This window comes from Athalia rosae, chromosome 2, assembly GCF_917208135.1.
Source record: "Athalia rosae chromosome 2, iyAthRosa1.1, whole genome shotgun sequence".
Classification (NCBI taxonomy): Eukaryota; Metazoa; Arthropoda; class Insecta; order Hymenoptera; family Athaliidae; genus Athalia; species Athalia rosae.
In genome coordinates, this window is record NC_064027.1 from 938,014 (window position 1) to 954,687 (window position 16,674).

Sequence of the window (16,674 nt, forward strand, 5' to 3'; positions counted from 1 at the left end):
ATTCAAGTCGTTGTCTTCAGTCAACGAACGCGTTCGACGCGACGATGTCGACGTCCCGCTTACATTTGAATGAAGCGTCGTTGTCATGGAAACAGATAATGTCGTAGGGGACGCTGACATGGCCGCTCCATTAAAGACGCGTACCTCCACGTGACTCCATGATAATCTGTCAAACTAAAAGAGTTAATGTGAATGAACAATTATTTCGTGTGTTTGATGAGTAGATAAGACGTGCCCGTTTTGTGATCATTACGTACAGAGATGAATAATGAAGATGTAAGTATAATCAAAGACAAGACTCATTTTTCAATAAATTATCCCCACCTTAAATTCTTTTCATGGTATTTTTCATTTTTGCTTTGATTTTCTTCTTACAGGGTTGGTCCAGGTGCGTAGGGCCATTTTCAACTCTGTTTGAAAAAAACAAACCACTTTTGCAAACTGCCAGAGTAAATCCTGATTCCACTATGAGACAGATTCAAGTTAAAAGATTGGACTTCAATGACAATATGACCTGCTCTAATGGAATTCAACAAACAGACTTTGATCTAGCCAGCCTCGGCAAGATACAAACAATGGAACTTGTAGCTCAATGGATTACACAAGAAATATGTACACCTCCTAATTCAGAGCCAAGTGTCAGCTGTCCATCATCCCCCATGGAAGGATTTTTGCCTAAAAATCAGAGACAATGTTCTTCATCCCGTCAAATGGGAAGCAATTGCTATTCTGCACCTGTTCAAGACCTTGAAAAATCTCTCATAGCAGGAAATCGCACAAATTTTGCTTCACGACATCCTGGGAGTGTGGAATCAGAAAATAAGGTCAAAGATTTGTCAGATCTTACAAAGTCTCCAATCGTAGGGAAGTACAAATTTCTACGAGGCAGAAGGAGCTGTAATTATTCAATGCTCAATGAGTACAAGAGTACCCCAGACAAAGATGGTGAAAATGCTTCGAATATTAAGATGTCTCCTATACTTGGAAGCAGGCAGAATTCTTCAGCAAAAAAACATCACCGACTAAAACGCAAGAGACCTAGAGAACGATTGAAGTTTGGTTTGGATAATAAGTCTGATGTGAAAGGGATCACAAACTTGGATGAGTCTCTCACAGGATATAGGCAGAGCAAGTTAGACAGTTACGAATCAAGCCAAGATATCTTTGGCGAGGACCAAATCTCCCAGAGACTCGAATCTCTTGAAATGAGCTTCAATGAGGATGATCAAAGTGAGCTGCCAGTTGGTCAAGAGGGAAGACATTGTGAGGCTGGCCCTTCAGAAGAAATGACTCAACACCTGGAATCAGAAAGCAAGCAGCACCCTTCTTCTCCTGTCATTAAATCTCGTGTAAAAAGAGAAAGATCTTGCAAATTGAAAAAAAAATTGAAAGATTTAAAGGCTGATCCTGTTAATGTAAAAATGAAACAAGTTGATAGCTTGAAATCATGTCAAAGTATCTTCAATGATGAACAGATTTCTGGTACCTTACAAAAACTCCCAGAGATTTTAACATCAAATATCCATAAAAAGGTGGCTGATCCTGAAACATCGATAATGAATATGAAAACAGGAATTTTTGAAGCTGAATTCAGTTCTTCAATGAACAATGAATTTGTTTTGAATACTTCACATTCTCCTCCCCCCTCATTCAATGAAAAACACGGGCACCCTACATCTCCAATTATCGGAAACAAAATGAAAAGAGACAGAAGCTTTAGTAATCTCCATGAACTCCGAAAATCATTTTGCAGTTTCATTGAAGATACAGAGCCGATGCCTCCATCCGTAAGCCAGCAAAATTTACCGGATGACAAAATTATCATTCCCGATTCGGAGTTTATACCTGAAAGTAAAGTGCCACCAACTGACACGGAGCATATTGAATTTGATATCAGTAGTGAATCTGAAGAGGATAATGCTCGTCTCTTGGACAAGCTAATTAATGAAGCAGAATCAGAGAGCGACAAGACTGTCAGTGATCTCATTGAGGAACCTATGACTCAGAATTGCCTGGAATCATCACAACCAACAGCAGTTCATTCGCTAGAACCGATCCGAACTGCTTCCCTCAAAATATCTGATTCACTGTCACAAAAAGATTATTTTTTGCCGGAAGTGTCTGTCATTGATATAAGTGTGGAGTCTAGTCCTCCTCGGACACCTAAGCAGTCGACCATTATATCAGAGTTGCTAGATTCTGCAAAGAAAAAAAAGAAAAGACACAAAAAGTAAGGAGAAATGTTTTAGTATTGATAATAACTTCGAAATCATACACATTTCTTTTTCAATGCGCATCTACATGAAGATCTGATTAGCCTTTAATAACACTTGAATGAAACTGCTGTTTTAATTTCTTCCAGGGGAGGTTTAAGCGCCCGGCTACAGAAATTGGTGGGCAGTCAGTTATCAAGCATTCGAATATGGAGGCACCAAATGTCTCGACAATGTCCGTTTGAGGGGCCACCTTGTGCCACACTACTAGTTACGGAGTCTTGGCAGCAGTATGGGAAAAATTTATACCGGTGCACAATGGTTGAGGATCCGTTCAACTTGTTGAAGGACTGTTGGCATAAGTCTGCTGGCAACAGCGAGCAGACAATCGGTGAATGTAAAGATCTGGTCGTGATGACTACCCCAGATTATGTTGGTTCAGTTATAATGCTGAACGGAACTGTCTTCAAAATATATTCACCATGGAAAATATTCAATCGGAATTCTGATCAAGGAAATTTGATTTTACACGCTTTGTATTTTACTGTTGTATCGAATCCAGTTAAAGTCAAACTAGAACAAAACGTTGTTACAGAATTGGAGGAAGATAAAAGAGAGTGCAATAAACAAAGCGTGGTTACTCGTAAGTACGACTGTCCATGCTTACAGAACGGCACAGTCGATGATTCTTGTTTGATTAAATTTACTAATCATCAGAAGATAGACGTAATTAATGAAATATTCAAATAGTATTTCAAATGTAAAAATGATCTTCGAGAATTGAGAAGAAAAGTGATAATTTTTGTTTTCAGAGAATACACTATTTATATAGCGAAAGAATATATCGCCCATGATTAAGTGCATAATTTGTTACTACCATACTTTGATGTAAATAAACATCTTTGTGGTGATTTTAAGTGATGCTGGAAGTAATTTAATGATTCACCTACTAACTGTCTAGTAGATAAGCTATGCAAAGAGAAATTCATCCATGCGTAAATTGCTAATTAATATCTACTTAAATATATCATTAATTTTTGTGTTATTTTTTGTATGCTGCAACCCGCTAATCTATCTAATTTCTTCTGCGCATGTGAATGAAGCTTCGCTGCTGGCGTATGCGCGTAGCTTGCGTCAATGTCAACGGGGGTATGGGTCATTCATAACCACACAGTCAAGTGACAGTTCGTTTAGTAATTGGTTTCGAAGCGTCGATTTCATTTTTATTCATCTGGTTTTTGTATCATCAGAAGCAGGTGAGTGTAAAGTTTGTATGATAAATCATTGGTATCTTATTTTGACAATTAAAATTCTGTCTAAACAGAAAGTGGACATCAGAATTATCAACGGTATTATTCTCTAGTTCAACTAATAATTCAACGAATAAATAGTAATTATACTCGGTTACTTTTTATAAATGTTGATAAGCTCCAGCCGACGTATTGAAAATACTTTGCAACTACACATCATGTTGATGAATCATAACAAGTTCAATCTTCGAACCTAACCTTGTTATCTAGATTAAGAGCAGAGATTTATGGATACTTGATTTCGTTATTTGAGCGTAGATTCAAGGAAATGATAAAAATAAAGCATATCTCATTCAAACTTGATGAACACATGTTATATTTAGGAACTGTGATCAGTCCTGATACAACTTACAACCTCATCTTTCATATATTTTTATACCAAGCTATTAACAAGTCTTGCTGGTATATCATCGAACTTCATATCGTTTGTTAATAGGGAAAACTTTTTTAGAGAAACATGTCTGTTGGTCAAGATCGACCAGAACTGTACGAGGAGGTGAAACTGTACAAAAATGCAAGAGAGCGTGAGAAGCATGATAATCAAGCTGATTTATATGCTCTTGTGAATACCTTGCAACATTTGGAGAAAGCCTACATCAGAGATTGTGTTACACCAAAAGAATACACAGTAGCCTGCAGCAAACTACTCGTACAATACAGGGCAGCATTCAAACAGGTAAATCTCACCTACCATACGAATATGTTTTATCTTTCATTTGGTATTGACGAAGAAAAAACTTTTTGCTGCCAAATTTATCAGAATTAATTATTCAGTATTATTTGTTGCAGGTACAAAGCGAATTTTCATCCATTGACGCATTTGCAAAAGCTTACCGACTTGATTGTCCAGCTGCATTAGAAAGGATCAAAGAGGATCGTCCGATTACAATAAAGGATGATAAAGGAAACACATCAAAGTGCATTGCAGATATTGTGTCATTGTTCATAACTCTCATGGACAAACTCCGCTTAGAAATTAAGGCGATGGATGAACTGACTCCTGATTTGAGAGACCTAATGGACACAATGAATAGGCTCAGTCTTTTGCCGAGTGACTTTGACGGCAAGCAGAAAGTATCTGGATGGCTTCAAACTCTCAACAACATGTCTGCATCCGATGAGCTATCAGAGAGTCAAGTCAGGCAGCTTCTTTTTGACCTAGAAACTTCGTTTAATGCCTTTAATCAGATACTACACAACTCTTAATTCTGCGTGTATTATAATTGAGTTGATCGGAACGTAGACCTGTGTGAGGAAGAAAGCAGTTCTTTACAATCTTGCAATTTGGAAAACAAATAATTTTATGAAAAATATTCTTTATCAACATTCTAATCAACCATAAAATTTCTGAGAGTTTGTTAAAGTCACTGTCACTGAGTTTCTAAGAGTAACAGGAAGATTTTTATTCCAGCTATTCTGGATTATTCAGACAGAACGTGATAAATCCAATTAAACTGGTATAGCTCCTTTGCGATACAAGGTGGTTTTACCTTTAGTAAACTATTCTACGGAAGTATATAAATATATAATATATCTAATATTTCGCAGAGAATTTATCCCTAGGCTATTTTGTTATATTATCATTAAGACTATTAACCATTATTGTACTATTATCATTGTGTACTCCATCGCACATATCGGTAAAATGTGCTGGCGCTTGTATAATTGTAAAATTTATAATCTAAACTTCACAAATAAATTTTTAGTATAATTTTCATACGGGTTTCGGGTCCGTTTTATTTCAGAGTATGGAGAGATTTTTCCAACCTATATACCTGCAGTCTAAAAACTAACGGATTTCAACTGTGATTCTAGAAAGAAAGATTTCAATTTTCTTTTTAATTTTTTCAGGATTTTTGCCTATTATCTGAGAATAGAAGACGGGAAGTTTCGTTCGATCCGTTAGCGACTTTGTGATGCCTTGTTACTTTTTTCACACAAAATTTTTAATCGTACATTTTAAATCATTCCAAAATCTAAGAAATCTATTTTTTGTTATTTTGCGTAATTTGGCTATAATCACCAGGTGACAATTGTTCCGATAGAATATTCATATCCGCATAATATCCCCTTATATGGAAATTCGGAAAAATGAAGACTAGTCTGAGTAAGCTTCTTCAGTTGCAATTCCCATTAGTTACAATTCGCTTTCCAACCTCCAGAACAAGTAATTTAATTCAGATGTTATTACGATTGATCGAAGCATGCGATAATTGGACCGGCGTCAGTCGCGCCCGGCGTTGACTGCTGCACAAGATTACCGCGCCTCGCGTCGTTGCAAGCCCCATCCCCTTTGGTTGCAAGTTCCGCAATTTAACGGCTGTTTGCAATTGAATTTTATTACGGGGTGGTAAGCGCGTCATACGAAAGGGTGTGTTAATGTCGCCTAATGTCGCGATTACTTCGTGATCGTCTATCACTTCATATTAATTTATATCGAAAACCACGATATTAATATTAATAGCATAGTAGTACGTGGTAGCACATATAGCAGAGATTTCGAATCGTAATACAACATGTCATCGCTATTTTCTTTTTCGCGAGCATTTGAAATGTTGTAAAGTGCACATAGCCGTAGCGTAACACGCCTCAGGCTCCAGGCGACGATGCGGAGTGATTAGCCGGTGTTAATAACGGTTAAGGGTCGTCCCAGGGTGAGGTATGCGAATAAACTTATACATTGCTTATCACAGGCATATAATATTACGTAAGGGGTATGTGAAGGAGGTGGAGACGGAGATCTGGCGAATGTAGGAGGGAAGGGGGAATTGAACAATTAATATAGGTGACGGAAAACCCCGCAGCAGCTAGGGTGGGCAGGTCGCATCGATTGAGCTCTATAGTACCTATAAGCTTGAGGGTCTCGCACATAACGCGTAAATTTCCTTCTTTCACGATAAGCTCCTCACTATTATTTGAATTACCGCGTTGCCACCGCCCACGATATTACAATTGTGAATAATAAATAACGCACCTGCGACGAGACACGCAGGCCTGAACGAGCTAAAACCCTCGAAAAGGGCTCTAGATCTTCGACGATATCGCGCCACGGTCGCTTAGGGAATTGTAGGGAACCCGCCGCAAAGGATATCACTGGATTTTTAATTGGATGGAAATTTGAAGCAAGAAACAAAAAAAAACTCACGAAGTAACGAGAGTGAAACTTTCGAATTCACGTTCCACGTGTACAACGCGGGTTTGTTATATCTACTCGCGTATTTGAATTGCACGACTCGAATTCCCTCGTGTTCTTGTCTTATTTCGACGGGGTGATCGATTTGATTGTTGATTCAAGAGAATGGGAATAATATTTGTGAATTCGATTGGCAATTGGAGGCTCGATTCACACGCACCTGTAGCGCTTATACTTTACACAGTGCCTGCGGGTATTTTGAATAAGGAAAATGTTTTTCGCGAATACTACGTGCCCGCGAGGCATCCTCGTGTCGGTTCTCTTATTTTTTTTATCGCTCGAAAGTTGTTATTCTTCATTTAAACAGAGCATTTTTCTTTATCTCGAGTTTTCCCTCCATCATGTATATGCATATCGGATACCGAAGGAGCCGGTTTTTCAAAGCTCCTCGGTGCCAGGATTATTTTTTCTTTTTTTTTTAGAATTCTACATTTACTTATTGTTCTTCCTGCTGCTTTTTACCTTTTCCATCATCTTACCCTGGCATCTGCTTATTATCCCCATTTCGTCACCCCACTCGTAGGTATATTATATGTCCACGAAACATAATATTTCCCGCACCGCTTTTGCTCTTTTATGCTTGCTTCTCTCTTATGCGGGACACCGACGTGTTCTTTCGATGACTACGGAGACAAATCCCACCAATTTTTTAAAGTGAACGTTCGCTACTTTTATTTTCCAACTGCCACAGAAACCACGACTTCTTACTTAATCAAATCATAATTTCAAAAATAATCTATCTTGCGGTTCCGACAGAACGCAAAGAGCTTATTGACCATCTCGAACTATATCACATAAAGATGAAGAAAAAAGAAAACAGGTTCATTTGATAGCTGGCCTCAAAATTGTATCATTTACGCACGCTACTGTGCAGAATGCGTAAAATATCCTCATAAGACTCTTGGAAATGGTTCGGCGTCTTTGAGTTATAAAGACATCATGGAAGTGTACGAGGAGGAGGGAACCGTATTAGCGGTCTAATCTAACTACTCTCGACTAAAGAGAAATGTAGAGGAGGAAAAAAAATCGCTGGTATTCGGCGAATTTAAAAGCCTACGTGCGACTGTAGAGGAAATACGTAAACGCAAACGGCAGAAGCTTCAAGCGGATCCAACTCGCGCATAAAAGCGCGCGGGAGTAGAAACGGCGCGGGCGTGCCGAGCTGTCATTAGGAACATAACAAACGAGCTTTAGTAGCCCTGGAGAATTTGTCATCGAGTTAATGCAGTAGACTCCATGAACTCATCCCCGGGTTATTTTTTCCCCCCTAATTTTCAAACAAAGACGTAGTTGCCCCGATAATAAATATACTTTCGAATAATTAGAAGGTTTGTTAAAACCATCGCGGAACTAAATTTTGCCCTCCAGGACTTTTGTCGATTTTGTGTTCTTTCCCCCCCAACGGGAGATAACGCTCCGCAACGATTACATCTGCAATTATCGTCATAATTTATGGTACGAAATGATTCGAAAAATGTTGGCGAATTATTATAACGAAGTAAAACCGTAGGATCGCAAGTACTTTTTCTCGACTCTTTCGTTGTCTTACCATCCGATTAATTCGGCAATTTCGATAACGCGGCCGATTTGACTTCCTACGCTCGAGTCATGGAGAAAAATGAGTCAATCAACCCTTACGGGGTCGGAATACGAGGCTGCGCCGAACCCCAGAGGTTGCTGAGGCTATATTTTCGTTCCTCCTCTCCCCACTCTCCCCTTCCTCCTCCTTGCTCGCTTTTTTCTCTTTACTCGCTGCGAAGTCGGAAGAGATTTGGGCGGGCGGCGTGCCGCCACGTCGTGGATATAAGTATAGCTATGTACATACATGTATGTGTACGTATACTGCAAGCTCTATTAAGACAAGCTCAGCTATATAACCCTCTTCTTCCAAGGGCGTTTACCTCCGGAGGAAGACGAACGTCAAATAACAATTCCGGTAGCAAAGTACACACATATCCGTTTCCCCAACGACCCATAGAGAAATCTCATTCTCTTATACCGGGATTAGGAATTTGAGCCTGCAGTCTCAAATCGAAAAACTGTGTTAGCGCCCATAACTTCAACATTCACCTCATCTCGTTATTTATAACACCTCCCACCCTTCGTTATCTCACCCGATTTTTTCTGTACGTCCACCGAACGGAGGGAAATTTATTTGCTCATCAATCGAATGAAAAATAGAGCAATTTTATCCTCGATACAAACTGAATTCAGCGATTTATTCGAATTACGATCATTCTGGATCTGCGACTTCAAAATATCGTTGCGTGTATGAAAAAAAAATTTATTTAGTTTCTCATTCACTTGTGACGTTACTTTGAGATTCTGCAAAGACCGTCGCCTTCGATTAATTAACATTTTTCATACGACCCTATGCTGATGAACTTTGAGAAAACTCGAGGAATTAGATCAAGCAAGAATAAGAAAAAACAGATATCACATCGCGCGGCTGGGCATACGATATTTTCCGATCCTCGAAGGGATGATAAAATATAACGGGGTGTATACGGTATAAGTAGGTACATAGGTATACGTAAGGGATACTCGAAAAGGGATGTTTTTGGCCATGTTATTGGGATATACTTACGCGTGACGTACGTTTAATCCGATACGAAACGAGCACCGCGAAATGCTTATTATTGGATTATCGATCGGCCATTATAATGCCCCCTACAGGTTTCGGACGTTGGTCGGTACGTAATATCGGTAATTTTCGTGATACTAACTTTAACCTACCTAGACCAAGGGCCCCACGAATCGCCGTTTCAACGCGTCGGCGGACGATTTTTATTTTCTTTTTCTCGAGTCCACGCGAATTGCGTTATAATGCGAGAATCTGCGCTACAACACGCGCGAGGGTTGAAGACCTCGGATGATTCGCCCCCTCGACTTCAACTCTATAATGATGATGGATCACTTGAATCTAATTTTTCCCCTATAATTCCCTCCCTCGGCGTCGTTATACCTACATAACGCGAAATTTAACGCTTCGATCATCTCAACTCTACTAATTACGTTATGATTATCTTATTGTACCTGTAGCTTATTGTTACTAATTTGTTTGAAACTTGCTGATCGGACTGGTTCGAGAAAATGCTCAAGTTTCCGAGCAATAATTCTTGCTTCTCGATATTTTCATTGTTCGTCAAAAGTGGAAAACCTAGATAATATTTTTCACCACTCATTCGTAGGTTCAATTCATTGGTTCTCTCGATATTATATCGTCAAAAGACGACCGGAATTTTTTAAAGGAATCGAATCGGCCTGAGGTTTTCGCAGAAGTTACGTAAGTTCACCAACAACGTCGAACGCGCTGAAGAGCCTCGCGATTAACCGAATTGATTGACTTTCAATTGCAAATCGGCGTATACAAATTTTCGACGGACTGCATCGAACTCTTGCGCCTCTGAAAGCACATTGATAATTCGGTTCGTGGACGGGGAACCCTAACGGATATTCGAATCTCCATCGAAGTTCACCCGAGCTCCCTTTATGTGTACAGTATAATGTACATACGTATCGGTATGCGTATAATATCACTGCAGTATCCATAATCACAGTACGTTCGCCGCAGGCACGACGCCGAGGCGACCGATCTGCACGTACCCCTAAAACCCTCCGCGTAAATTGCGCGTACAACAAAATAATGTTGCAATATTGCACTTAGATATTAAATACAACGGTGTCGGACACGTGTCTATGTTACATGCCTGAGTATAAGTACACAATATACGTGCGTAACGCATCAAATATCATGTGCATGCGTAGGGTGTCATAAAGGTGCGGATCGCCAAGACTATGCGTTTTTTTTGTCTTCTCTCGTTGAATAATGTGGTGAAAATCATCCGCTGCCGTGAATCGAGAAATTCGTTGCGCGGTCTTTCCTTTATTTTATTATTATTTTTTTTTCTCACACAGCATAAATTATGCATGTATTATAACAGGGCCGTAGTAAAATGTGATTAAAAGTTGAAATTAGAATGCAAAAATGAGAAAAAAAAAGTTAGGTAGGTAGGAAAGGTGAGGGAGAGGGGATTCTTTTTTTTGTTCCCAATGACGGAGCACCGGCTGGTTTTCACCCGACGTTTACAACACGCAAAAACCCAAAAAGAACAAAGAAGGACAAAAGTCAGATGAAACTTCCTTTCCCGGATCAACTACGCTGATCGCCGGAGAATAATATTCTCATACATAACGGGGGTAATATAATACGAATTATAATTCAATGGTTGTGGAGCGGAAACGTATAATGATGAGCACCGCAGTATAAATAAAACTATATGTTTGAAATATGAACGCAGATACGACGTTGAGAGCAAATAAAGGTAAACTTTTCCGAGTACGTACACGTATATTAACGTAGGGAGAAAAAGGAAAACAACGACAAATTAAGCAAAACGAAAATTCTAATTGCGCCGTAGGGGGGACCTAGACGCGGGGTGGAGTGAAACTTGCTAAAACCAACTCTCCCTTCCCCCATGTTCCCGTAGCGCTGGAGGCTCTAGAGTTTGTAATTAAAAAGGTCATGCGGAATCGGTTGGTCGGGTGCTACTGCTGCCAGTGGCAGGGCTATATATGCAGGGCGCACGGGGCGTCGTCCTGCTGGAACCGACCAAAGGGCGGGAATGATGGCTAGGCCGGGCAATGCAGAAAAGCTCACTTGAAAACGAGCTTGCAGTACTACACTGCGAAGACTTTTAATTATACCTTGTTCACACACACCCTTCTCGACCGCGTAACATTCTACCGCTATTTCCACTATCCCGTTCTCCGCAATCGCTCTCCGATCCCGTTGTTGTCATTGTTATTGCTGCTGCTGCTGTAGTTGTTGTTGTTGTTGTTGTTGCTGTTGCTGTTGCTGTTGCTGTACACGAAACAACAACTATAGACGCCCACTGTTGCACGTACCGTAGTACCTACTCGTTCGATTGAAGTCAGACCACACGCTGCTGATGGAAAACTACTATGTCGGATGATCGGTGGTCAATGGTCATCACGATGCTCGTTTCATCCCTGGGTTGTTCACTCGTAATTTGTTGTATCTACTACGTACGTGCGTACGTTATACGTATGCGATGCATCGATACTATACGGGTATCAAGAAAGGGGTGGTAACTTTACACCGAGGTGGAAAACCGGTCTATCTATAATTATAGTATGTAGTTTCGATGTCAACGTGTTATTTGTAACGGCGCGTCGTCGACAACATATGATTCTTCTACGCACGAACGCACAACGCGTAGCCAGGACGGCAATTTTCGATTTTTGATTTCAAATTTTTCGCTAATTACTCGAAACGGGGGGGTGGTGGCGCACATTTGGCGCAAGTGTCGCAACGAAAGTTTATCCTCTTAATAACAAGAGCAAACTAAAAACATAAAAAACCACAGTTTACAAGAGCCATATTGCTCTGACTTTGGTCAGAGTTGTAAAATTAGTTGGTCCGAAATTAACTCGTTGGTACAATTTAATCTTTCTATTCATTGTTTCACGTTTTGTTAAACACAAATCTACCATCATCGGAGCACCGACCGCCATATTTAATAGGCGAGAGCCTGCAACGGTTCGATCGCGAAATTATACTTCTCGGAGAACGACTGATCTGCAGAAGGTAGGGGCACGTAACAATCCCTGCCTTAGCCGTATAATGACGATAGTTACGTTGATAATAACAATAATAATAATAGCAACATTAGGGAAAACGTTATCGGGTACGTAATGCGGATCTAAACGCGAATGCTCTCGATTATACGTATGTATACACGTCGGTGATTTTGATCCGATGCACAGGTTCGTTCAATTCCTGTACAAGGGGAATTAGAAAATGAAAAGGAAATAAAATTTCATAGCAGAGTAGCACCTATATACCTGTTCGCGTAGAATCTGGGAGGGGTATATTGGATAAAAGAGGGGGAAACCAAATTCATTGTAGCTTTTATTCGACATTTTTTTTTTTTAAGCATATATTTAATTTATGTGCCATCTATCTGTTATCTCCCAACACCTCCAGACATAATTATATCTCCGCTTTCGGCGCTTTTCCCATGTACAATGAAAGGTTTTCAGAGTTTCGTGTTCTCCGTGTAAGCAGATTCGCGCCGATGTAAGGCACATTTTTTAAGAAATTTCATCTCCGTAAACGTCGGAGAACAGCGGATGAGACGTACGCTCCTTCTCTACCTTATATTATATTCTAATTGCCGTACATTTTTTTCTCCCGTTAGTCACAAAGCAGGGCCCGGTGAGATTATTACAAACAAGCGAAGGTGAGAGGGAGCTCGGTGCTTTTGGAAGCGGGAGATATTACAGTTCCATCTTCGTCCCCTCATATCGCACATATATCATTTCCTCGTTTACATTATAGACAAAACAGAGAAACTGTTAACTACGCGAGAGGGCAACAAAACCAACGACGAAACCCCTTAATGTAGAGGTCGGTATCCAGCAGACCGCTACCAATTCCGAAAACGACACACGAAACCGAACGAAACCCTCTGGCATCGGCTGCGTACGTGTATAGGTATACCTCGTCGCCGTGTTACGAAATTCGACGTCTATCCTGGGGTAGCAAAACGTCGCGTACGATTCGGCGGGGCATACCGACAACAGTTTGGAGGACTGAGGAGAACCCGGCTGTGTCGAAAGCTTTGAGCTTTGCACGCGCACATATCCCAACTTAACCCATCTTCGCACAAAGGCCCTCCGAACGAAGCACGTATATACCTATATACGCGAGCTCTTAATTACGCGATCTACGTAACAAGTTAAGCTTATAACCGCGCGTTTATTTATGTATATATAAAGCCTCGTGAAAACTAATTAGATATACGACGCGTGGTGATGAGCTCTTGGAATATACATATATATATGTATGTAAGGGCGGATGGAACAACCGCGGGACGAGCGTTCGGCAGAACCCCTGAAGATGCGAAGAAGAAGAATTAGAATCAAGGAGATCGGTTCGCCCCGAAGATATTCCAAAGATTCGCGCGCGATCCGAGACGCCCGAGCGGTTTTGCACTGTTCCAAACAGAATCTCACTCATCATCCCCGTAATAGGTATATCTGGCAATTATCAAAGTTCGTTATCTCTCTACCTCTACGTTGCAGTTAAAAACAGTTTTAATTAACTCGCTGTGTACATACTTTTGTTGTTCAGGTGCTTCTGACTCGAGATATTTTACTCTCTCCCGAGGGTGCACCCGAGCGCGAGCGGCTGACCTTTTTCCGCGTATTTTTTTCGAGAGCCACTTCGCAAAACTCTCAAGATGTTCGCCAAACTCGACCGAAATACGGTCAAGAAGCCACTTCCGGTCAACTGCCTCCCCTGTTCTTCTTCTCATTTTTTCTCTCTCTCTCCTCCTCGTCATATCCGTGACTTTTGGGGGGGACGTGAAGATATCAATCCGTCCAATTTGAGAAGAAAAAGTTTTTATTCCATTTCTCTTTGTGTTGTTGTCGTGCGGCAATAAAAAATTGGTGAATTTTTTTTTTTCTCCATCGGAGATTCGCGTTGCGCCGGTTCATTTTTTTTCCGAATCGGCTGGTCGTTTTTGATTGACGCGAAGCGCGTCGCGTTGAAGTCTAATCCGTCCGTCAAGAGGATCAGGATATGGCGGTGGTGTTTTCCGGGGGACTCCCCTAAATCCTGAGTGGCGTGGAACAGGGGGTATAATTTAATAAGCCGAGTGCTTGGATATCCAAAATGCAAAATATATAGGTATGTACCTACGTTCGGGAGAACGGCGCGGTGCGCCACCGACGCGTAGACTGCAGCTTGGCCGGGTATATTCGTACACAATTTGCCAGTCCCCATCCTTCCGGCTCCCCAAGGACATATCCGGAAATATATGAATGTATATAAGTATGTATACCGTATAATACTCCGAGACCCTTTATTCTCGATGCCGCTGCAGATGGCGGACGATTCGGTTATAAGCAAACAGCTATACGCGAAGAACATCACGAAGACAAGCTCTGGACTCGGGCCAAGATAAATTCGAGACCTAAGGGGCAGGAGAAAATATTAGAAAATCGGGGGAAAATTTACGATTAGCGGAGAAGGCAAACAAGAAGAAGAAGGAGGAGAAGAAAGAAAACACTCGATAACAAAACGCGGAAACCTTTTTTTGTATAAATAATCGCATTCGCGCGAAGGAAGAACAGCGAATGGAAATAGGTAAGAGCCGGTATACCTTGTACGGGCGAGGATCTTGAGAAAGGAAAAAGCTTTTTGTGGAAAGCTTGAGAGCTTGTGGGATGTAGATTCAATTAAATCTGATGTTGCCTATGGTTTCGAAGATAATTCAATATTCCACCTCATTTTCATTAGATTCTTTTTTTTTCATCCTTTTCTCCGTATACTCTGTTTTTCAATTTGATTTCATCGCTTATTATCTATAGCTGCGGACGGTAATCAGAAGAAACGTCAATCGACAAAATTTCTTTTGTTGCAGCGCTATTGAGAAAACGTGAAGCGCGACCCACATCATAAAAATATATCGATTTCAAGATTTTTTCAAAAATCTTGGTCAAGAGGTTGTCGCTCAATATCATTCGCATTCAATTACGTTTCACAAATTTTTGCGATGCTTATTACGTGCATTACATAAGACGAGTTTTATCGTGTGTAGTGTACGTGTGTGAGGCCGTATTATTACGTTCTGGAATTCTGTATATAAAGTTTAATACAATTTGTAATAAACGCAGGGAAAACTGGAAGTTGAGGGGGTTCGCTTTCGACGTACATCAAAATTTTCAAACAAACGCAATCTTTCATTAAGAAAGTTTGTATATTTCGTTCCTACACATTATACTATGTATAATAACCTCTGTATAATAACGAAATTACTCTGTTGTGAAATTTTCAGTGACGTCGAATAACGACCCGCACCCTCGCTAATTTTTCTTCCAATTTTCGACTCGAGGGCTACGATTTTTATAAAAAAAAATTCCATCGATAGCGGAACGACTCGTGCCGTTGGATTAGATTATTCTTCCCACCGTGCTGCAGATCCATCTTGTGCGATCGGTCCGAGAGTTTTAGAAAATTCGGCAAACTCAGTTACACCAACCGAGGAGAGATCCGAGTGGCCGAACGAATTTTCGAAAATCAAATCACCCCTGCAGTATAGTTTCAAATTTTATTTTCCTCTTATTTTCGGCAGCTGCGAGTTGCTTTTTGCCACGATTCGATTCCGAGAGGAAAAATTCAACGTCTGAACTCACTCGTTTAAATCAGGTGAAAAAATTTGTAACGGACCGATCGTTTTATTCGCCTGTTTGTTTGTCGCAACAGACAATCGATCTGTGCAGATTCCACACGGTCAGCGAGTATGGAATTTTCCATTTGGATAAAGCAATATAAGCCTATCGCATCATTTATGTTTGTAATGTATAGGCTTATTGTACTTGGTTTATTTTATCGCGCGGTGCGTTTGAAGCTTTCAGCTCTTTTGGGCTTTCAAGTTTGAAGATTCGACTCTTGAGCCGTTTCTCCTATATTACACTCCTCACTCGCCGGTACGGAATACGGAGAGTGCGCGGCGTACCTATATAGGATATTGTGTGCATCTGTTTACAAAAGAATAAAATTTCCTTTCCTTTTTTTTTTTTTTTTTCTCTTTACTCTCATGCAGCGGAGCGCGCGTGTCTTAAAATACGACTGTCACGGTCGGCCGCTACGAAAGATTCATTTTGACTTCTGCAGTGCACTGCGGCATCTTCGCGGTATGGTGTAATATACGTCGCGCAGCTTACAAAAAAAAGCTCCCCGCGACATCTCGTCGCATTTGAAAGCGCGTATCGCGTGCGTAGCCCGCATATACGATCGCGAGTCATCGGATGAATTTAGTCGACCCGAGTTGATATTAATCATTTCAGTTGAGTGGCAGCTGCTTTAGACTTACGGACGCCGCGCGCGCGATGACCTCGATACCAGATCTCAGATTATATCCAT

At 40.7% G+C, this 16,674-nt stretch overlaps 1 protein-coding gene across 1 annotated transcript; it reads left to right on the plus strand.

Moving 5' to 3' along the window:
* Positions 1-87: 87 nt before the first annotated feature.
* Positions 88-5,240, plus strand: LOC110117332. The gene is made up of 7 exons (XM_020855499.2): positions 88-276; positions 378-2,230; positions 2,363-2,962; positions 3,132-3,142; positions 3,378-3,469; positions 3,975-4,199; positions 4,313-5,240. The coding sequence occupies exons 1-7, from the start codon at positions 262-264 to the stop codon at positions 4,727-4,729; spliced, it is 3,213 nt and encodes a 1,070-aa protein (XP_020711158.2). The 5' UTR covers positions 88-261; the 3' UTR covers positions 4,730-5,240.
* Positions 5,241-16,674: the final 11,434 nt, after the last annotated feature.

What these genes read in the sequence shown, in the direction of transcription:
- LOC110117332 (XM_020855499.2), top strand. An exon ending in AAAAAGAAAAGACACAAAAA is followed by an intron (nt 2,231 to 2,362) that starts GTAAGGAGAAAT and finishes AATTTCTTCCAG; the next exon opens with GGGAGGTTTAAGCGCCCGGC. An exon ending in ACAGGGCAGCATTCAAACAG is followed by an intron (nt 4,200 to 4,312) that starts GTAAATCTCACC and finishes TATTTGTTGCAG; the next exon opens with GTACAAAGCGAATTTTCATC.